At 39.0% G+C, this 23,786-nt stretch overlaps 1 protein-coding gene across 2 annotated transcripts; it reads left to right on the forward strand.

Annotated features, from left to right (window-relative positions):
- Positions 1-1,134: 1,134 nt before the first annotated feature.
- On the forward strand, positions 1,135-23,081 carry ZW10 (zw10 kinetochore protein). Of its 2 annotated transcripts, XM_053204095.1 has the most exons (9): positions 1,136-1,343; positions 4,742-4,876; positions 9,133-9,234; positions 9,429-9,506; positions 9,660-9,819; positions 11,620-11,772; positions 12,235-12,426; positions 22,079-22,103; positions 22,905-23,081. In XM_053204095.1, the coding sequence occupies exons 1-9, from the start codon at positions 1,239-1,241 to the stop codon at positions 22,939-22,941; spliced, it is 987 nt and encodes a 328-aa protein (XP_053060070.1). In that variant the 5' UTR covers positions 1,136-1,238; the 3' UTR covers positions 22,942-23,081. The 2 variants fall into 2 exon arrangements, with proteins under 2 accessions (XP_026892346.1, XP_053060070.1); XM_027036545.1 differs by lacking the exons at positions 22,079-22,103; positions 22,905-23,081 and adding an exon at positions 18,771-21,933 and having other exon boundaries at positions 1,135-1,343.
- Positions 23,082-23,786: the final 705 nt, after the last annotated feature.

Genomic DNA, 23,786 nt, shown 5'->3' on the forward strand with positions numbered 1-23,786 from the left:
ATATTGTGAACATCTTTCAGTACGTAACAGTAAATAATGAAACAATTTTTTAAAAATTTTTCATCAAGTTGATTTATTAACCTCTGATAGAAAGTGTTAACAGGCGCCTAGGTGGCTCTGTCCCTTAAGCGTCTGACTTAAGCTCAGGTCATGATCTCATGGTTCATAAGTTTGAGCCCTGCATCGGGCTTCATGCTAACAGCACAGAGGCTGCTTGGGAGTCTCTCCCTCCCTCTCTCTCTCTGCCCCTCCCTCTCTCAAAATAAATACACTTTAAAGAAAAAAAAAGTGTTAAGTATCTTGTTCTAGTCCACACAGTACTAATGTTATTTATACTTAGGTAATATAAATAATACAAACAATATAAATACGTAATGTATTATTATAGATGTAACACATATTTGCTACATGACATAGTATATATGTAATATATGAACAAAGATCTATATGATGTAATATATGTACATAGATTGCATTGTAAACTGTGCAACATAAAAAGAGTGCTATTTAGGGATGCCTGGTGGCTCAGTCAGTTAAGCCTCTAACTTCCACTCAGGTCATGATCTCACGTTCATGGGTTCGAGCCCCTCGACGGGCTCTGTGTTCAGAGCCTGGGGGCTGCTTCGGATTCTGTCTCCCTCTCTCTCTGGCCCTCCCCCTGTTCGCACGCTTTCTGTCAAAAATAAATACATAAAAAATATATATACATATATAGTGCAATTTAGTCAGACTTTTAGTTATCAGGTGACGCCACTTCGTTTGCACAACTCCAGAGGGCACTACTCACATAGACTCTGATGGCCGCTGCAGCCCTTGAAAGTGAATATTCAACGAAAAAAGATCAAGATGGGTTCGTCCGGTATTCCAGCTCGATAAGTGTCACAGGTAAGCGTTTTGAAGTTGAGAAAGGTTCATTTAGGACTGATTTTTAAGTAAAAACCCTTCATTTCGTCTAGCGAAAAACAGGCGGGAAGAGACAAGCTGTTTGAAAATAGCTAGGGAGGGAAACGCGTCTCCCCTGGTTTGCCAGCTACGGGACACCGTGGAAGTTCCACGCTAGGACAGTCGCGGTGCCTGCTGGGAGTTGTAGTGCGGCCTCGCCTTCCCCGCGGCGGTCTGAGCCTCGCGAGACTCAGTTTCCCGGCAGGCCGCGCGCCAACGCCGCCGGCGGCGGGACTGGGACTGCCGCGCTGGCCACGGGAGAGTGACCCCCGTCAGCGTTGGTTCCAGTCGTGGCGATGGCTTCGTTCGTGACGGAGGTTCTGGCACACTCGGGGAGGCTGGAGAAGGAGGATCTGGGCACTCGGATCAGCCGCCTGACCCGGCGGGTGGAGGAGATTAAGGTGAAGGAAGGCCCGGCACCCGGGGACCGACTGAAAAGGAACCCGGCTCTGTTTGTGGAGGGACCGGGAAAGGAATGGGGGCTGAGGGCAGACAGAGTGGGTGTGAGCAGAGTCAGGTGGGGACGCTGAGTGAGAAGAATGCGAAGTGGGAAGGCTGGAAGTATTTGGATTGAGGGGAGGGCTCGGAGGCGAGCCCGGACAGGGGTTGGGGACTAGGGAGGGGGGGAGGCTTGAAGGGGAGGAGACGGTGGCTGGGGAGTGGGGTTAGGTTGGGGAGGGTTGGGGTGGGGTCGGGGGGTTTGGAGGAAGACTGAGGAGACCAGCAGGAGAAGTGGGACTGCAAGCCCCGAGGTGTCTAGGGAGGGAGCTTGTGAGAGAGAGAAATGCAGGCAGGACTCCCTAGGGCATTTCCTCCACCCATTCCTTTTTGTACGATTTGTTGATGAATAAAATAGCTTTGGGAGAATGGTACCTTTCTCCTCTCTGAAATTTTTGTTGTTCAAATCTGTCAACATGTTTATTAAACTCTGTTCTTCACCCCCAAGTGCTTTGAGGCTGTCCTGAGTGTTACAAAACTTGTAAAGAGCACGTTAGTGGACCCTGCTGTCTTGAGATTTGATAGACACACAAAAAGCACGCAGCCATCCACAGTTTTCACTTGGTATTGCTGTCCTTACCTTGCCAGTATTCACCCACATCTCTGTTGGATTCATTTAAAATTATGTGCACCCGCATGAAGTCTGAATTTAAGGGGGCAAGTTTGGCACCTTATCACAAAGGCACAAGAAGTAGGTCTTCCTAACAACCCTTGATGTTATGAAAATAGTTTCCTGAAATCAGTAAGTTTCAGGTTACTGGCATCTCTTCTTTTACAGGGCTGTAGCGTTTTTCACCACTTTTTATATGGTGGAAAGACTATTAAGCTACCTTAGCACGGCACTCAAGGCTCCTACCGTTCTGGATCTAACTCTCCTTTCACCAGGTTTCCTTTACCAACTTGAATCCTCAGCCAACTGACAATTACTTTCTGTGCTCCAAGCAGACCCAGTATTTTTCTTGGTTTCCAATTTTGTTTACGTTGTCATTTCTCCATCTTTGCTTGTAGTATTCTACCCATTTTTTATGTTCCATCTCAAATGCAATTTTCTGCATGAAAAATATCCCCATTTTGCTTCAGCAGAAGTGACCTCTTTCTCATTTGTGTTTCTGGAGGACATTAACTTTGTTCCTTAATTACATTTTTGTATTCTGGTTACATAAGTGTATAGTATTTTTCCTATTTAAAAATAAGTTATTTGTAAGCAGGCATAATTTACCCTGGTATCTTCCAAAGCATTCAGTGCAAAGTATTCAGTAATTTGTTTATTGATGAAACTCAAATTAAGTTAGACTTCTAAGATCAGGCCTTAAAGTTTTATAAGCAAGAAGATAGAAATTCATAAATTGAAGTATACAGATTGTGAATTTAATTTGTCTATTTGCTTTTCTGTTGGCTGTATGATTAAAATTGCTGGCTATAGTCTGAGCTAATCTAGTTCAACATGAAAACTGGCTCCCCCTTTTCTTTTTTAGCATTTGTACAGCTTTTGGGCACTGGCGGAATTGGGTGATTTTTGTCTTCTTGCATCTTATAATGTTATAGGATCCTTAAGGGTGAGAGAAATGTGATTTTTTCTTTTTTTTCTTTTTTTTAATTTAATTTTTTATTTTTAAAAATTTACATCCAAATTAGTTAGCATCTAGTGCAACAATGATTTCAGGAGTAGATTCCTTAGTGCCCCTTACCCATTTAGCCCATCCGCCCTCCCACAACCCGTCCCGTAACCCTCAGTTTGTTCTCCATATTTATGAGTCTCTTCTCTTTTGTTCCTCTCCCTGTTTTTATTTTTGTTTCCCTTCCCTTATGTTCATCTGTTTTGTCTCTTAAAGTCCTCATATGAGTGAAGTCATATGGTTTTTGTCTTTCTCTGACTAATTTCACTTAGCATAATACCTTCCAGTTTCATATACATAGTTGCAAATGGCAAGATTTCATTCTTTTTGATTGCCGCGTAATACTCCATTGTATGTATATACCACATCTTCTTTATCCACTCCTCCATCAATGGACATTTGGGCTCTTTCCATACTTTGGCTATTGTGGATAGTGCTGCTATAAACATGGGGGTGCCTGTGTCCCTTCGAAACAGCACACTTGTATCCCTTGGATAAATGCCTAGTAGTGCAATTGCTGGGTCATAAGGTAGTTCTATTTTTAGTTTTTTGAGGAACCTCCATACTGTTTTCCAGAGTGGCTGCACCAGCTTGCATTCCCACCAACAATGCAAAAGAGATCCTCTTTCTCCACATCCTCACCAACATCTGTTGTTGCCTGAGTTGTTCATGTTAGCCATTCTGACAGGTGTAAGGTGGTATCTCAGTGTGGTTTTGGTTTGTATTTCCCTGATGATGAGTGATGTCGAGCATGTTTTCATGTGTCAGTTGGCCATCTGGATGTCTTCTTTGGAGAAGTGTCTATTCGTGTCTTTTGTCCATTTCTTCATTGGATGATTTGTTTTTTGGGTGTTGAGTTTGATAAGTTCTTTATAGATTTTGGATACTAACCCTTTATCTGATATGTTGTTTGCAAATATCTTCTCCCATTCTGTCGGTTGCCTTTTAGTTTTGCTGACTGTTTCTTTCGCTGTACAGAAGCATTTTATTTTGATGAGGTCCCAATAGTTCATTTTTGCTTTTGTTACCCTTGCCTCCAGAGATGTGTTGAGTAAGAAGTTGCTGCAGCCAAGATCAAAGAGGTTTTTGCCTGCTTTCTCCTTGAGGATTTTGATGGCTTCCTATCTTACATTGAGATCTTTCATCCATTCTGAGTTTATTTTTGTGTATAGTGTAAGAAAGTGGTCCAGGTTCATTCTTCTGCCTGTCACTGTCCAGTTTTCCCAGCACGACTTGCTGAAGAGACTATCTTTATTCCACTGGATATTCTTTCCTGCTTTGTCAAAGATTAGTTGCCGTATGTTTGTGGGTCCATTTCTGGGTTCTCTATTCTGTTCTACTGATCTGAGTGTCTGTTCTTGTGCCAGTACCATACTGTCTTGATGATTACAGCTTTGTAGTATAGCTTGAAGTCTGGGATTGTGATGCCTCCTACTTTGGTTTTCTTTTTCAAGATCGTTTTGGCTGTTTGGGGTCTTTTCTGTTTCCATACAAATTTTAGGATTATTTGTTCTAGCTCTGTGAAGAGAAATGTGTTTTTCAAAGAAACCCATTGGCTGGGAGGAAAAGTGTGGGTAACTGGCAAGAAGGCTCCAACATGGAGGATTCCTTATGGAAGATGAGCTGTATATTTTTAATAGAGTTCTCGACTCATCTCACTGTAATTCTTCTGTCTTATTTTATAGGGTGAGGTGTGCACCATGATCAGCAAGAAGTATAGTGAATTCCTGCCTAGCATGCAAAGTGCACAGGACCTGGTTACCCAAGTGGATAAGCTATCTGAGGACATTGACTTGCTGAAATCTAGGATAGAGAGTGAGGTAAGAATGGTTTGTTATATTGGTTAGGTTTGTAGGCTGGTAGTTCAGCTTCCTGATTCCTAAGACAATTCAGTTCTGTGTGTAAGTTTTCAAGATCTCACTTTTCTTATTGGTAAATGGAAGTGGCATTAAATAATTTTAGGGTAACTGCCAATTTTAAAATAGAAATATTGTCCAAAACTATAATTTAAATGATTTTCATAGTAAAAATTTAAAGCTATAATAATAATGTCTTGCATTCGAATAGCACTTTACAAATTAAAAAAATAATCTCAGAATTTTATTGTCTTCAGAATAAAATAAAAACAGATAAAGCTTAGAACTGGGTCATTTGGCCTTTTCTCTTGTCTCCTCTTAGTTTAAAATGTTTCTGTCTCTCTTTTTTTTAATTAAAAAAAAGTTTTTTTTATTTTAGAGAGAGAATGCACACACGCGTGGGCGGGGGAGAGGGGCAGAAGGAGAGGGAGAAAGAGAATCCCAAGCAGGCTCCACACTCAGCGTGGAGCCCAACATGGGGCTCAGTCCCATGACCCACATAGTGCAATGACCCTCACTCAGGTCACAATTGTGACCTGAGATGAAATCAAGAGTCTGATGGTCATCCGACTGAGCTACCCAGGCTTGATTTGCCAATTACAAGCACTGTGCTTCCTGTCATAAAGCCACTCTCTGGATGCAGGGAGAATCCTTGCCCATCTTGTACTGTATCACTGTGTGGGGCCAGTGCTTGCTGTGTTTCTTCTGGATGGTCTGGTGGGTTTAGAAATGCTTATCACGTTTGCCGGAGTGCTGCCATCACAAAAAGAAGTCAGCCAGTCTGCAAACAAAAATAGCCACTTTATAATTTTAAAAACATTTTTTCACCTATGTTATTTCACCAGAATTTTTTCCCTGTATTTTACTTTTAGGAAACATAGTCATTTGAGGGAAGGAAAGCTGACCCTAGAGGTTTAAACAGGTGTACTCTTCGAGGCCTTCTACATCTATTGCCAAATTCTTGGGCAGGGCTCATTGATACCCCAAATCAAGTTGGTGAAGCATTTTCAGGGTCCTCAAGGAAAGATACTCAAGTCTTTTCTCTATGTGATAATTACTAAAGAAGGAAAATGAGCAGAAGCGGTTTTCAAAAGTTCTGTAGAAAATTTTATTCACAAATGGGGAAACCGCTGGTTACCTGGAAAATCGATCGCCAATTCATCGGCCATGATGATTAGAGGTTTTAATAAACATAAATCTGTTACTTTACAACTCTGTCACAGTTCAAATCATATTTTCAAAGTGTATTTATAATTAGTTGATTGTTTGATCAGCGAGTCAGTGGTGTAGTCTTAGATTGTACTATTAGACATACAGTGTCTGGAACAAGAGGGTCATGGACTGTCTGTACCTTTTGCTGGCCAGATTATGGTTGGTGAAATTTATTCATTTCTGGTTGTTATATTTTGAAAGGTGCCTGGTCTGAATGAGAAGGTCCATGCCTAAACATTGTATCATTGGAACAGTGAAAGAAACTAAGGGCATTTAGCCTTAGTAAGATTCAAATTTATGGCTGGAGAAGCGGAATTAGGTTGAACAGGTAGATATTAATAGAGATTTATTTAGCCATTTGGTATATTTATTGAGCCATCTGCTAGGTGTGAAATACTGTGGTAGCTGCTGAACAAGACAATTTTTTATTTCACAATGTGAATCTCATACTTAATGTAGATGACTAAAGTAGTATGATACACATTAAGTAGAAATAATTCAGTCAGAGAGGGAAAATACAGCTCAGCTTGGCTTCTTGTAGGAAATAGTATCAGACCAAAACCTGAAGTGCTTGGTAGTTAGACAAAGAGGAAGGAGTGTTTCAGATGGACGTAGGAGATAGCATTGCAGAAGCATAGATGTAATGAGAGATGTTGCTTTTGGAGAGCTGTGGCAATTCCACGTGACTCCTGTCTAGAGAGTGGTGGAAAGGGACACAAGATGAGACTAGAAAGGTAAGCAGGGACCTTGTATATCAGGTTAAGCGGTATGGAAATTATCTTGATGGCCCTGTGGAAGCCATGCCTCCATGGCTTTTAAGCAGAGTAGTGACATTGGATTTGAATTTTAGAAATCCCATTCTGCTGGCAATTTGAAGAAAGGACTTGAGGAAAACCAGACCGAGAAATGAGAAGGCAGTTAAAGCATAAGGAGGCAGTTAAACTAATCAGGGAAGAAAGGACAGTGGCCAGCTCTGAAGTCAGTGGCAGTGAGAATAGAGGAGAGGATGAGGATGAATCCTAGTGATGTTTAACAGGTAGGATCTTTGGGACATTAGGTGGGGAGTGGAAGACGGAGGGGTCAAGGATAGTGAAGAACCAGGTCATTGATGTGCCATTCACTGCAGTAGAGGGTCTAGAGAAGGAGTGGGTTTTTGTGGGGAGCCTTTGGGATATCCCAGCGGAGCTGCACAGTTGGAGTGTATTAAAACAAAGGCTAGACTTCGAAAAGAAACGAAAAGAGAGAGACAGACCTTGAAATGCAATTGCTCAAATGGCTCTTTAATTGCAGTAGTTTAGGCTAGCAGGCTGATCCTATACAGTCAAGAACTTTGAGGGGGTCTCAGATTTTAATCTACACACAAGTTAGCTAGTTAGCCTGCCACGATTTCATGGATGCTGTTAGAAGACATGAGACTCCTTGGATGGCAGATGGATAGTGCATTACTCAGAGCATTGGGCCGGTTGAGCATTTTGTTCAGAGGTTAAGAGCAAAGAGAGGGCACGGAGGAGGCTCATGTGTTTTCCTGACTCAGACTTGGAAATGGTGCACATCACTTCTGCTTCGATTTCAGTAGTGAGATCTTAGACACATGGTCACACTCCACTGAGAGAAGCTAGAACGTATAGTCTCATTGGGTAGCCACGTGCTCCTACTGTGAGAGAATGGGAAAATGGATTTGCATGTCACCCGTCCATATACATGTTTGAAGGTTAGGAAAATGATATGGACTTGAGATAGTAGTCCTTAGAAATTGAAGCCATGGGAATGGATGAGATTGCCCAGAGAGAGTGTATAGAGCACGGTTTCTCAACCTCAGCCCAGTTGATATTTGGAGCTGGATAGTTGTTTGTTGTGGTGGGCTATTCTGTGCATTGTGGAGTATTTAGCAGTATCCCCTGCCTCTACTCACTAGATGCCAGTAGAATTCCTTCATTTGTTACGACCCAAAACGTCTCCAAATATTGTCAAATGTCCTCGAATGGGAGTGGGGCAAAAAAAATAAAAATAAAAAAAAGATTATTTTTTGAGAACCACTGGTTCAGAGTAGGAAGAGGGCCAGGGAGAAAGGAATATCAATATGTGTGAAGTAGTCAGAGGGCAAATGAAGTGACCCAAAGAAAATGAATGGCCAGAGAACTAGGAGGAAAGTCAGTGGAGAATAATTTCAGGGAATTAAGAGAAAGGAGTTAACTGTACTGATAGATAGTTAAACACTGATGACGTATGCTTTGGATTTAGCCACAAGGAGTTGATTGGTGTTTTGGACACTATCTTGCAATAGTTTTGATGGAAACCAGATCTCAGCGAGTTACAGAATGAACGATAGGTGAGAAACTAGACTGTGAGTATGGCTCACTTTTGAAAGAAGGTTGGTTTTATGAGAGGGAGGAGACAGATAAGGTAGCTACTGAGAAATATACGTGGCTGCTGAGGTAGAGGAAATTTTTTCTCAAAGAGGGGGGAGATTTCAGCATGTTTAAACCTGAAGGAAGGAGCCTTGCTCTAGTGGGTATTCAATCAGTGTATATTTTATAAATGAAGAATGAATTAGGAAGAGGTAAAGGTACAGAAGAGAGGAAATAATAGCGCAAAGTCCCTGAAAAGGCAGGACAGGATGGGAGGTGGATTCTGATTTAACATAAAGTCCTTCTAATAGAGCTATCAGCTGTGGAATGAGTTGTCACTTGGCAACGGGGATACTGCTCTAGTCATCCAGGTAGATGAGCTCTCTGATGAAAAATACTGCTTAACTTAAGGATAGATGGTGACCTGAGCGTATTATGTTGCCGGGAATAGGTATTGCTGCAGAGGGTAATGGTTTGGACTAAGTGGATGCTTAAGATCTCTTCCTCATACATTCTGTGTTTTTTTTTATTCTGCTCTTAACCGGCATTTAAATTTCAACGTGAATTATGTTCGCCTACGAAAGCTTATGAATTAGCTACAAACGTCTTGTTTCTTAGATACCGTATAGCCTGAAAGTACTTTTCTTTGATGTGGATTAGGTCCGCCGGGATCTTCATGTGTCAACTGCTGAATTTACAGATTTGAAGCAACAGTTGGAAAGAGACTCGGTAGTTCTGAATTTGCTTAAACAGCTGCAAGAGGTCAGTAAAACTCAACTCAAACTTCAGTGTTTCAGGGGCGAGAAAATTATTTGTTTTCAGTTGGTCTCATTTTTAAATGTGTATCCCCTGGTTCTAAGGGTTTTTTTTTTCATATTTTAAAAACAAAAGCAGACAGACTTGAAATAATAGGATGTATAAAATGAAATACCTAATAACCATGCTTATCTTTTCAGTTTTCTTCTGCTATTGAAGAATATAACTGCGCGTTAACAGAGAAGAAGTATGTTACTGCTGCTTGGTGTCTGGAAGAGGTATTAAACTCTTTCTCCACAGTATAAGCAATTAGTACTCTTCTTGTTTTCAGTAAATTTTGTGTTCTGTGTGTTCCTTATCATTATACAAATAGATTCTAATTGCCCTGAGTCCAGATGGAATGTCTAACGATGATTCCATTTCACTGCCAGGCACAGAAATGCTTGAAGTTACTAAAATCCAGAAAATGCTTTGATTTAAAAATGTTGAAATCTCTCAGCATGGAGCTCACAATACAGAAACAGAACATACTCTATCACCTTGGAGAAGAGTGGCAGAAGCTGATTGTATGGAAGTTCCCGCCATCAAAAGGTGCTGCTGACCTCAGGTGGACTGCTTTGCTTAATCTGCCTGAACCAGTTTGGCCTCTGAATATATTCTAAATATTTTATTTTGGTGGATGAGGAGGTTTCATTTATCATTATTCGAGTCTGCACTGAATTCTCATATCAAGCAGAATGCTGGTTAGGACTCACTCCTCTGGATTCCTGAAGTGTCCTCATTTTACTTCCCTTACATCCTTCTCTCTGTCCCCATTATGAGGAAGGAGCACAGAAGAGGAGGATGATTGGGTGGGTGGGATTCACGTGATGATGGTGTGGTAGAGGAGGTCCCAGCGGTTTAAAACCACACCGAGGGGCGCCTGGGTGGCGCAGTCGGTTAAGCGTCCGACTTCAGCCAGGTCACGATCTCGCGGTCCGTGGGTTCGGGCCCCGCGTCAGGCTCTGGGCTGATGGCTCAGAGCCTGGAGCCTGTTTCCCATTCTGTGTCTCCTTCTCTCTCTGCCCCTCCCCCGTTCATGCTCTGTCTCTCTCTGTCCCAAAAATAAATAAAAAAAGTTGAAAAAAAAAAAATTTAAAAACCACACCAAGTTTCCACTGCATTGTAGGTACACCCATTCCCAGCAGCCCTACTCCCAACAGTTTACCTTGACTAGAAAGCTTTGAAAGGCTGTTCTACCATTTTCTCTCTTGGTGAGGAAAGAAGACAGGGGGTCAGTGGGACAGGGGTCTGGCTTAATTTTTTTCTGTCCTTGGGGAAAAAATAGTGGCAAAATCATGCTATAGGGGATGCTTTATAAGATGAAGAAATAGGATTACTTGGCCCTGGCTTTGACTTATGTTGTTTGGCTCTCAGTCTCTCCGCTCACTTGTAGGTGTGAGCCTTCTTGGAAGTCTTGTTTACACAAAGTAAAACCTCGGAGAGTAGATGTAAGCGACATGCCATTACCCCTAGTATGTTTTTCTAGTATTGAATCTTGAAAATTTTAGTTTGTTTCAGGGGAAAGGTCACAGTCTCTCCCATCCCCTGGCCCATGTCCACGTGGGGCCTCCAAATTCACTGTATATGTATGTGTGTACATAGACATACACACAAACATACACATATGTATTTTATACAAACAAAATATTTCATATTTTGAAGGAAGTAATCTAGAAAATTTTGGATTCTATTTCCGAGCAGAATGTAAAATTAAGAGAAGATAGCAGGCGTGTTAATACTTTGTTATAATACAAACTTCTTGTTAAACTTGTTAGGCTGTTCTCTATACTCGGTAAGAAAGAACATTAAAGAAGATATCTTGAGACCAGGACCTCACTTTTCATTCCTTACCTTCACTCCATTCATATTTAATAAGCATTTATTAGGCACATCATGTTGCTTTTGCACTTAGTTTGATTCTTTGAATATCCCAAAAACAGTCATTTTCTGTTTTAAAGTGATGCCAAGGACATGTATATCATAATTAAAATTTGGTCACAGGGGCGCCTGGGTGGCTCAGTCGGTTAAGCGTCCAAAGTCGGCTCAGGTCATGATCTCACGGTTCATGAGTTCCAGCCCCACATCAGGCTCTTTGCTGACAGCATGGAGCCTGGAGCCTGCTTTGGATTCTGTGTCTCCTCTCTCTCTGCCCCTCCCCTGCTCATGCTCTGTCTCTCTCTCTCTCTCAAAAATAAACATTAAAAAAATTAAATAAAATTTGGTTACATTAGAAGTGTATTATAGTAAAACCACATATTGAGGAATCTCAGTAGTGAATGAGCTCTGAGGAACAGAAGTGGGAATGTATTGTATTGCTGAGATAGCTGATGTTTTTCCCCTTTCTCTTAGATACCAGCAACTTGGAATCTTGCCTACAAACAGAACTTCATTTATGCATTGAACAATCTCAGAAAGAAGAGAAGACCCCTGGGCCACCAATCAGTTCGGTGCTCTTGGCATTTTCTGTTCTTGGGGAGCTACAAATGAAGCTTAAATCATTTGGTAAAACATACTACTTTGTTTCATTTACATGAAATCTTAGAAGGTTCAGTGTTTAAGGAAGTCTAGAGAAGAAGTCTAGAGAAGTCTGTTCTCTAGATAATATTGATGATAGATGTAGGGTTTGGCCTCATGATTTATCAAATGGAATTCTCATAAATATAACCCTTTTTATTAAGGGGTTGGATCCTTTCTTGTCTTTCCTTTTTTCCTTGTTTTAAACTAGCTACTGCTATTTATTTTACTGGACTGTTTTGAATAATTTAAATAAAGACCTGTAGACAGTCTGGGAAACTTCAGTGGTAAAACCTGCCATGCATAATGAGTGGTGTGTGATGTCACATTATATGTATTTTTATTGTTAGGTTCAAAGTTTTTTTTTTTTTTTTTTTGGGTGGTGTGGCATGCTTGCTTTTTAAAGGTTTCTTCCAGTGATTTCTGATGAACGTTCATAAAATTTTTCAGGTCAGATGCTGCTGAAGTATATCCTTAGGCCTCTGGCATCTTGCCCATCCCTTTATGCTGTGGTAGAAAGCCAGCCTAACATCATTAGTATTCGTTTTGAATCTGTGATGACTGACTTGGAACATCCATCACCTTCTGAAGTTTTTGCAAAGATCAGGCTAGTACTGGAAGTGCTCCAGAAACACCTTCTAGGTATGTGTCCCCAAGGTAGTGCTCTCATATTTTTACGTATGGGAAAAGGTCAATATTATTTTTAAAAGTAAATAGTATTTTAAGGTAGATAAACATGCCCCCAAGTTGAATGTATAGAGGATTGGAGGTGAGTAAATTATGCCATAGGAGTAAAGTCATTACCTTCTTGTTTCCTGCTCTGCTTTACGATCATTTTCCTCCCCATATGGAAAGTAGGGTCACCAAGGGTACCCCAGATTCTGTACTTGTAATAGTTACTTAAATTCTGGGATATGCTTCTCTCACTAGACTTGTAGCATCACATATTGGGACTCTTGCTTTAATTATGGGCGAAGCAGAGATGAACCAAGTACTGCTTTACATATTTCATTGGGAAGATCCCATTCATCTGGTAGAAACAAACTAAATTTAAGAAATAAAGTACATTCCATCTCAACCAGTTGGGTAGATCTTTATATATTCACGATCGAGATAGCCATTTTCTGTATTGCTCTGAATAATTATTTTTAGTTGTAATACTGTGAAAAATAACATGTTCTTCTGGTGTATTAATACTGTTGCTTTTTAGTTATTTGACTTCTTTATGCTGTTTTCAGTTGTCTGGCTTAATAGTCAAATCAAACAATCTTGATGTGGACAAAATAAAAAAAAATGCTGGTGTTGTTTGAATGCCTTCCTGGCAGTCCTTTAGTTTATTAATGTAAAATAATTTCTGTGTAAAGCAAGGAAGGAATTGGTTCTAGTTTTAACAGTAGCAGAGAAGAAAAGTCTTAAGACTTGTATAAACTGCAGAAATCCAAGGTAGTTCTTTTGTTCCTTCACTTAGGGAGATAATACATAGCAATAAACAAAGTTGTAAACTAAGTATCAAAGGATTGGGAAGAACCAGAGATCTTTGATGCTTGAGTCTCCTCTCTCACACTCCCATCCATGGATCACATAGCCAGTCTGAGCACTGGTAGTGAGAGCGAGGTCACTTCCTCTTGATGCATTCTGTTCTGTCTCTGGGCAACTCTTGAGTTTTATGGAGTTTTTGTTTGTTTTTTAAAAATCATATCTTCTATGTCTATGGTAAATACTACTGGCAAAGCCTCCATTTTGCAGATTAAATCTTTAAGGTAGTCGTTCAAAAAATTTGTTCAAAATACATTGCTCTGTAATGTCTGCTTCATGGATGCCATTTCTACTGTGTGGAATTACATATAACATGTCTAACTCCTGTTACACATGATGGACTTCTAAGTTCTTTACAGTAGCTGTTATTTCCCCTGTATCTTACCACCAATATAGACATCCTTAGGTTTTTTGAATCACATAGTTTTAAGTTCCTATTTTTATTGCTCTTCTGTGAATGTATTCCATTTCTTCTATAGTCTTATTCAAAGTATGGTATTCAAAACAGAACAAAGTATTATAGGTATAGTGTGAAACACTTCAGAGTAGTTTGCCAGTACTCATGCTCTCATTCTCAGTTCCATGCTTCTATGAAGATAGGCTTTTTGTTTTTATTTCTTAATTTTTAAGAAATTAATTTTATTTAAATTCTAGTGAGCATACAGTGCAATATTAGTTTCAGGAGTAGAATTCACTGATTCATCCCTTACATATAACACCTAGTGCTCATCACAAGTGTCCTCCTTAGTACCCATCACCCATCTAGCCCATCCCCCACCCGACTCTATCCATCAGCCCTCAGATTGTTCTCTATTTTTACTAGTCTTTTATGGTTTGTTTTCCCTCTCTTCCCACCCCCTACCATATGTTCATCTGTTTTGTTTCTTAAATTCCACATATGAGTGAAATCATATGATATTTATCTTTCTCTGACTGACTTATTTCACTTAGCATAATACACTCTAGCTCCATCCACATTGTTGCAGATGGCAAGATTTCATTCTTTTTGAATATTCTGAGTGATATTCCATTGTGTATGTGTATGTGTGTGCACATATTCCATTGTGTGTGTATGTGTATATATATACATATATACATGTATACATGTACACGTGTATGTATATATGTACACACACATACATATATACATACATACATATATACACATACATACACACACACACCACATCTTCTTTATTTATCAATGGGTGGAAATCTGGGTTCTCTCCATAGTTTGACTGTTGCTGATAATGCTCCTATAAACATCAGGGTGTAGGTATCCCTTCAAATCTGTATTTTTGTATCCTTTGGGTAAATACCCAGCAGTGCAATTGCTGGATCTTAGGGTAGTTCTATTTTTAACTTTTTGAGGAACCTCCATACTGTTTTCCAGGGTGGCAACACCAGTTTGCATTCCCACCAACAGTGCAAGAGGGTTCCCCTTTCTATGCATCCTTGCCAACATCTTTGTTTCCTGAGTTATTAATTTTAGCCATTCTGACAGATGTGAGGTGGTACCTCATCATGGTTTTGGTTTGTATTTCCCTGATGATGAGTGATGTTGAGCATCTTTTCATGTGTCTGTTAGGCATCTGGATCTCTTCTTTGGAGAAGTATCCATTCATGTCTTCTGCCCCTTTTTTCACTGGATTATTCGTTTTTTGGGTGTTGAGTTTGATAAGTTCCTTATAGATTTTAGATACTAACCCTTTATCTGATAGGTCATTTGCAAATATCTTCTCCCATTCCATCGGTTGCCTTTTAGTTTTGTTGATTGTTTTCTTTGCTGTGCAGAAGCTTTTTATTTTGATGAGGTCCCAGTAGTTCAATTTTGCTTTTGTTTCCCTTGCCTCTGGTGACGTGTCTAGTAAGATGTTGCTCAGCTGATTTCAGAGAGTTGTTGCTTGTTTTCTTCTCTAGGATTTCAATGGTTTCCTATCTTGTATTTAGGTCTTTTCATCCATTTTGAGTTGATTTTTGTGTATGCTGTAAGAAAGTGGTCCAGGTACATTCTTCTGCGTGTTGCTGTCCAGTTTTCCCAGCACCATTTGCTGAAGAGACTGTCTTTTTTCCATTGGATATTCTTTCCTGCTTTGTCAAAGATTAGTTGGCTATACTTTTGTGGGTCCATTTCTGGGGTTCTCTGTTCTGTTCCGTTTATCAAAAAGAAAAAGGACCCAAATAAATAAAGTCATGAATAAAAGAGGACAGATCACAGTCAACACCACAGAAACACAAACCATAATAAGAGAATATTATGAGTAATTATGTGCCAACAAATCAGGCAATCCAGAAGAAATGGATAAATTCCTAGAAATATATAAATTACCAAAGCTGAAACAGGAAGAAATAGAAAATTTGAACAGACCCATAACTAGTAAAGAAATTGAATCAATACAAACAAGAATCCAGGGTCAGATGGCTTCCCAGGGGGGATTCTGCCAAACATTTAAAGAACAGTTAATATCTGGGGTGCCTGGGTGGCTCAGTCGGTTGGGCGGCCGACTTCAGCTCAGGTCATGATCTCTCGGTCCGTGAATTCGAGCCCCGCGTCGGGCTCTGTGCTGACAGCTCAGAGCCTGGAGCCTGTTTCAGATTCTTTGTCTCCCTCTCTCTGACCCTCCCCTGTTCATGCTCTGTCTCTCCCTGTCTCAAAAATAAATAAAAACATTAAAAAAAAAATTTAAGAAGAGTTAATACCTATTCTTTTGAAGCTGTTCCAAAAAATAGAAATGGAAGGAAAACTTCCAAACTCATTTTGTGAGGCCAGCATTACCTTCAAAACCAAAGACCCCACTAAAAAGGAGAATTATAGACCAATTTCCCTGACCAACATGGATGCAAAAATTCTCAACAAGATACTAGCAGATCAAATCCAACAATACCTTAAAAGAATTATTCACCATGATCAAGTGGGATTTATTTCAGGGCTATAGGGATGGTTCAATATCCTCAAATCAATCAGTGTGATACATCACATTAATAAAAGAAAAAAGGGGCGCCTGGGTGGCTCAGTCGGTTAAGCGACCGACTTCGGCTCAGGTCATGATCTCGCAGTTTGTGAGTTTGAGCCCCACGTCGGCCTCTGTGCTAACAGCTCAGAGCCTGAAGCCTGCTTCGGATTCTGTGTCTCCCTCTCTCTCTGCCCCTTCCCCACTCATGCTATGTCTCTCTCTGTCTCTCAAAAATGAATAAATGTTAAAAAAAATATTTAAGTAAATAAAAGAAAGGATAAGAGCTACATGATCCTCTTAATAGAAGCAGAAATAATTTTAAATATATGAAACTATTTGTGTATATATTACCATATATTTGTGTATAAGGTTATTATAATGTTACTTATAATACTGAAATACTGGAAAGTAATGAAATCTTGAAGAATAGGGAAATTACAAAGTAAATTATATAGCTATGTAGTAGATCACTTTGCATAATTATGGTATGGTTTATTGTATTGAATTTTTTTAAAGTAATGATTGGTTTTAAAGCTAATTGCTTCTAAAAAGCTAACAACAAGCATTCTATTAAAGGATTAAAAACTTTATTTCCATTAAAATCAGTTGTAAGTCAGGAATGCACGTTATCATTAATATTCTTTGGTATTGTTTTAGGGGTTGTAGCTAATGCAAAGAAGGGAAAATAAAATAAGTATGTATATTAGAAGAAATTATCTTTACATATAAATGATATAATCTCATACCTAGGAAACCAAAAGACTACTAAAACTTTAATAATTAATATGAAACTTAATAGTTGTATAGATACTAGTATGAAGATATAAAATTGATAATTTCTCTCTGTACTAGTAATAATCACTTGTAAATTAAATATAAAGAAATTTATAATGCTAACAAAATCTATAATATTTTTAAAGTTAAGCTTAATAAGAAAGGAGAGGACATATGTGAAGAGAACCATAAAATTTTCGAGGATATAAGACCTGAATAAAAGGGAGGCTATCTTGGATTAGAAGATAGCCTCATAAAATTGTCAGTTCATTCCAAATAATGTATAAATTTAATACATTTCCAGTCAAATACCCATTATATGTTTTCAAACTCAACAAACTCTAAAGCTTACATCAAAAATAGATTTGGGGGCGCCTGGGTGGCGCAGTCGATTAAGCGGCCGACTTCAGCTCAGGTCAAGATCTCATGGTTTGAGTTCGAGCCCCACGTTGGGCTCTGTGCTAACAGCTCAAAGCCTGGAACCTGCTTCAGATTCTGTGTCTCCCCCTCTCTCTCTGCCCTTCCCCTGCTCATGCTCTCTCTCTTTCTCAAAAATAAATAAACATTTAAAAAAATTAAAAAATGAATAGATTTGGGGGCGCCTGGGTGGCTCAGTCGGTTAAGCATCTGACTTTGGCTCAGGTCACCGTCTCATGGTTTGTGAGTTTGAGCCCCACATCAAGGTACTCTCCTGTCAGCATGGAGCCTGCTTCGGATCCTCTGTCTCCCTCTCTCTGTATCTCCCCTGCTTGTGCACACTCTTTCTGTCTCTCTCTTTCTCAAAAAGAAATAAACATTAAAACAAAAATAGTTTGGAGGATTGCCAATAAAGATTTAAAAAACATTAGTGGGAGAAATTTAAAATTAAAACTGTGTTCTTGGTACAAGGAAATCAGTGGAATCAAAAAGAGTCCAGAAGTAGAGCCAAGAATAAATGAGAACTTGCTGTTTGATCAAAGTCACGTTTCAGTTTTGTGGGACCATAGATAGTTCATTTAATAATGGTGCTAGCAAAATTGGCTATCTTTGCAGTAAAACAAAGTTAGATTCCTGGTTCATACTCCACACAGATGTAAATTCCAGATGAATTAAAGCCCTTTATGAAAAAAACCAAAACCAATAAAAACGTTGGAAGAAAATTTAGGAGATGTGAATAGTCTGAGGTCGCTCAGAATGCATAAAGGAAAGGATGGATGAATTTGACTACATACAAATGTTAAGTTCTGTGTGGTAAACAATACCATAAACAAAGTCAAAAGACAGTAGTGGGTTGGGGGAACGTCCTTGCAATAGGTTTGGCAGACAAGGTGTTAGTATAAGGACTTTTATCCAGAGAAAAAGAAAACATAATAATAGAAAAATAGGCAAAAAATATGAATAGGCAATTCATGGAAGAAGAGGTGCAATTTGATAATAAACATAAAAAAATGTGTTGCTTAATCTCCCTAGTGGGGGGACGGAAATCACACCACCAAGGTAGAACTTTCATCCGTAGGGCTGACATTAAAAGGTCTGTGTAAAACACTTCTGACAAGAAAGTGGAAAAGTAGTCTCCTTCATTGCTTTTTGGAGTACTTTGTAAAATATTACGAAGCTCTATTATAGTATATGTATAGTAAAATCCAAAAAATGCATCCCCTGTATTTCAATTTTTAATTCTTTATGGAAGTGATATCAATCGGTTATATCTTTGTGTGTGTGAGTAGTATTATATACTTGCAGACTGGACTGTGCACCCATCGTTTGAGGAATGGTTGAGCCATACTATGGTGCATTATGTAGCCATGAAAAAGAAATGAAGGAGACCTAGATATGTTGACAAGAGATGGCCATGGTCTACTTTGAACTCATAAAAAAGTTAAGTGTAAAATCTATGGCATGAATCCTTTTTTGTTGTTGTTGGCATGAACCCAATTTATAAAAAAGAAAGCAGTCCCTTATGTGAGGATTGTGTTAGTTTGCTAACACAATGCCACAGGCTGTGTGGCTTGAACAACAGAAATTAATTTTCTCCCAGTTTTGGAGGCCAGAAGTTCCAAGATCAAGGTATTAGCAGATTTGGTTTTCTCCTGAGCCCTGTCTCCCTACCTTGCAGACAGCCTCTTACCGGTCTGTCCTGTGTAAGTGTGTATCCTGGTGTTTCTTCCTCTTCTTATAAGGCCACTAGTCATACTGGATGAGGACCCCTCCCTTATGACCTCATTTAACCTTAATAACCTCTTTAAGGCCAGACCCTATCTCCAAATCCAGTCACATTGGGGGTTAAGGCTTCAACATATGAATTATCAGCGGGGAGAGTATACAGTTCTGTACAATTCAGTCCATTTCAAGTGTGTGTGTGCATTTGGCAATTCAGATGTGTGTGTGTGTGTGTGTGTATGATTCATATGTATGTGTGTGTATTTGGCAACTCATATATAAATATATGTAGTATGAATGTAAGGGAGGAAGAAGGCAAACCAAACTTAACGTTGGTCACTTGGGCGTGGAGAGAGAAGCTTATGGATATGGAGAGGGAAGATTTGGCTTTTTCTTTATAAACCTTGGTGGTTTGGGGCTTGTCATAATAAGCAAGTTTTGCTTTTGATGTGATGATTTTCTAGAAAATGTCAACTATAGATTTCTACCAAGGAGCGGAAACTCTGAACATACAAATAACTATAGAAGAAATTTGAAAGATTGTTAAAGATTTGCCACTAAAAAGGCTACCATCAGGCACAGAAAGTTTATGGCTAAAAATTCTGTGGATTCTTCAAATTATAGATAATGCCTGTGTTAATCAAGCCCTTTTGGTCAATAGAAAAAGATGATTATGTCCTACTTAATTTTTTAAAAGCCAGCATAAATGTAATATGAAAATGTACATTTTGTGATAGTTTACACATAGAGAAAACACTATAAAATGATTTTACTTTTGACTTATAAATGCAAACATTTACAAAATATAGTAAGTTAAAGCCAACAGTACTGTTAAAAAGGACACATTGTTTATTCTAGGAGTGCAAAGGTAGTTTAGCATAAGAAACCTATCAACCAGTTTATTATATCAGCATATTAAAAGGGATTATATCATTAGATATGGAAAACATTATGATATGTTCAGTACCCTTTCCTAATAAAAAACTAAGTAAAATAAGAAAAGAGTACTTTTTAATAGTGTGGTGAAATATTTATGATATTTGCTGAAAATGTCTCTTGTCTGTTTTATTATCTTCAAGAAAAAGCAGGTTCGTTTGTTTTGCTTTGTGTTAGTGAATTGCAGTTACCATTTATTGTGAAATTTGTGACGTATTTTCTCCAGTCTCTCTGTTTTCCCTTTACTGTCCCAATGATTCTATTGGCTTTTGCATCTTCACTTAATCCTGCATCGGTAGTATACCTTGTCCATAGTTATCTCCTTTAAACTTAGAGAAATAATTATGTCATAATTAAAATAGTTATTTTGACTTAATTGCCTTTTACAATTTATATAGGTATCATTGCAACTTGTGCTGTATGCATAAATATTCAGATAAACATTACGGTGTTACATTGGTGCATAGTCAACAAATAATTGGAATGGAATGAATCTGTTTACACCAAGTGGATTGGTCATGTGTGTGTGCGGTGCTGGAGGGGATCCATGTGCCCGCCACAGACACAGCAAGTGTGACAATAGCTGACGTGGCGCAATGGTTCAAGTGAAATGAAGTCTTAGCAAAACAACGAAGTTGTGTTTAATAGAAAACTACACTTTTTTTTTTTAACTTTAAAATTTTTTGTTCAAACAATGTTCAGAGGTCCCATGTCCCCTTCTGCCATCTTCCCCGGTGTTAACATCTTGTATACCTGTAGTACGATATCAAAACCAGCAAATTAACTGTGGTCCGATTCACAGAGCTGATTCACATTTCACTGGTTTTACCTGCAGTCATTTGTATGTGTGGATAGTTCTGTGCAGTCTTATCACGTGTGGATCCACGTAGCCACCCCCACAATCAAGATACGGCACTTTGCTCTTGCCACAGGCTGCTCTGGGCGACCCCTTTATAATGACACACCCTTGCTTCCATTTTTAAGCTGAAATTGAAATCAATTAAAAAAAAAATTATTTCCTCAGTCACACCACCATTCAAGTGCTCAGCAGCAAAGTGTGGCTGGTGGCTATCATATTGGGCAGTACAGGCCTAGACTTTAGACATTGTAATGTTCTCAAGGCTCTAAGATAATATGCTCACTTTCTTTTAAGGTTCTTATCCCCTAAGGTCTTCCTTGGTGAATCAGAACTAGGTTAAAAATAGCTGGTCTCTTTTCTGGTTCCTCTTCTCTCTACATTGGTTCCTGATTCTTCACTAGTATTTAATTAATTAATAGTTTATTTTAAATATAACCCCATTAAAACCCCCACGATACACTTCAGAGAGGTATTGAGGTATTCTGTTTGCTAGGCTAGATAGTATGCTGTAATGTAAGGGATTTGCTGATATTTTACTTAGGACAAACACGCAGATCCTAGGCAGAGATGACAGAGGATGTTTATTCATTATTAAAGGCCTGGGATTTTATTCTAAATGAGTTTCAACTTGATACGCAGAACTTCTGAGTGCTTGTCATGTAATCAGATCAGTAGATTAGCAGTAGATGGTTACTGTATAATGTAGATGGCTGAATACTTTACTGTTGTGGAGTACAGGCAGTAATACAGTGCAGACTGTCCAGTTGAGCAATGAAAGTAAAGTAATAATTGTATGCCATGCTGTGTCCCGCGTAGGCAGTTGAGATGGCTGTAGGATTATCTGTGCTGTTTTCTTCCCCCTCATCCTAAAATGAAAGAATTCTAGAAAACGAGGGAACTTGAGAATAATCTGGACTGTGAGTGGCTTCTTGTTTAAAACTTTTTCTTATGATGCAGATTTACCTCTTGATACTGATCTAGAAAATGAAAAACCATCTGAGATCATATTGGCTGAGCTGCTCGGTGACATGATCTGGGAAGACTTGTCTGAGTGCCTCATTAAAAACTGTTTGGTTTATTCTATCCCAACTAATAGCAGCAAGTTACAGCAGTACGAAGAGGTAAGTACAGAGACGTCACACAAGGTTTTCAGAGACTGTAGGTGCCTGTCGGTGTCTTTTGTAATTCCTTAGAGACTTTTGCTCTTCAGAGACATCTTTAAGGAAATTATAATAGGAGGTGGAAGCAGCTTTTCCTGTTACTTCATTTCTCTCCGGGCTTTCTACCTTTCGACTGGGAAGTAGGTTTTCTTTTTAGGTATATTTTCTTTAGTGAGATACTTTTGAAAAACAATTGTTCTTTTATACTTGTATCAGCTCTAGTATCTCTTATGCGACACTGTACCTTTTTGCTTCTTTTTAGTGTTTCCATGAACACTAAAATAAATGTATATGTTTTAGAGATCTTTGCTCTTTTACTAAGTAGAGTAAGAAATTTATATTGAAGGTACTATTCTTAGTGAATTTAAGGCTGGAAAAATATATAATATATGTATACCTGCTAAGTGCTGGTCTGCTCTAAAACTTAAATGACCAGCCTGGGGGCGCCTGGGTGGTGCAGTCGGTTAAGCGTCCGACTTCAGCCAGGTCACGATCTCGCGGTCCGTGAGTTTGAGCCCCGCGTCAGGCTCTGGGCTGATGGCTCAGAGCCTGGAGGCTGTTTCCGATTCTGTGTCTCCCTCTCTCTCTGCCCCTCCCCCATTCATGCTCTGTCTCTCTCTGTCCCAAAAATAAATAAACGTTGAAAAAAAAAAAAATGACCAGCCTGTCCTTGTTACTTTTTGTACATTGGATTTGAAATTTTAATATTGGAATGGAATGTGTGTATATAATTCTTTTTTCCCCCATGTCCGTCTTTCTCAGGTCATACAGTCCACTGAAGAATTTGAAAATGCCCTAAAGGAGATGAGGTTTTTAAAAGGAGATACTACTGATTTGCTGAAATATGCCCGTAACATCAATTCTCATTTTGCTAACAAGAAATGTCAGGATGTGATCGTGGCAGCTAGAAATCTAATGACCTCTGAAATTCACAACACTGTGAAGGTACTGGGGCTATCTTGTATTACATTGTATTTAGGAAGCCGCTCATTTTTGAGAGAAATTTGGCAGAGTGGAACAGAGCACGACAGTTGCTGAGCTCCCTGGGAGAAGTTACTCATCTTCTGACATTAGTTCTCATCTTTCAAGTGGTCCTGCTCTCTGCCCCTCTCATGGAATGCTGTGAGGCCCAAATAAGTAGTGCACCCGAAAGCATTGTATACATGGAAAAGCCCGTGTAGATTAATTACCTTTGTTGAAATTAGACAGTATACCAACCTATGTAGATTTTTCTTAACTTTATTACTTGAGATTTTAGTACACAATTTTGTGACACATGTAATTGGGCTTCATTATGTCCAGAGATTATACTCTATTGTGAACATGTTGACTTCATCTGTGAGGCTACTAGCGGCCCTAGTTTTAAAGTCAAGATAATAAAACAAACAAAAAAGATAGAATCTTTTTAGGGCATCGACAATTATCCGCAGTCAGTGGACTCTTTAATTTGCATAAACGGGTAATTTACCCTTTTGACCTTAGACAATTTTGTGTATTTTCTTTTGTGTTTTTTTTTTTCATATTTTACACGTATAAAATAATATTTGGTAATTGGTAGGTGTTACTTAGATTAAAGTAAAACGTAAATGAAAGTAGTCCCTTAATGTAAAATTCCTCAGCCAGTTTTCTCCTGTCACATTGTTA

Source organism: Acinonyx jubatus, chromosome D1 (assembly GCF_027475565.1).
Source record: "Acinonyx jubatus isolate Ajub_Pintada_27869175 chromosome D1, VMU_Ajub_asm_v1.0, whole genome shotgun sequence".
In the NCBI taxonomy this organism is placed as follows: Eukaryota; Metazoa; Chordata; class Mammalia; order Carnivora; family Felidae; genus Acinonyx; species Acinonyx jubatus.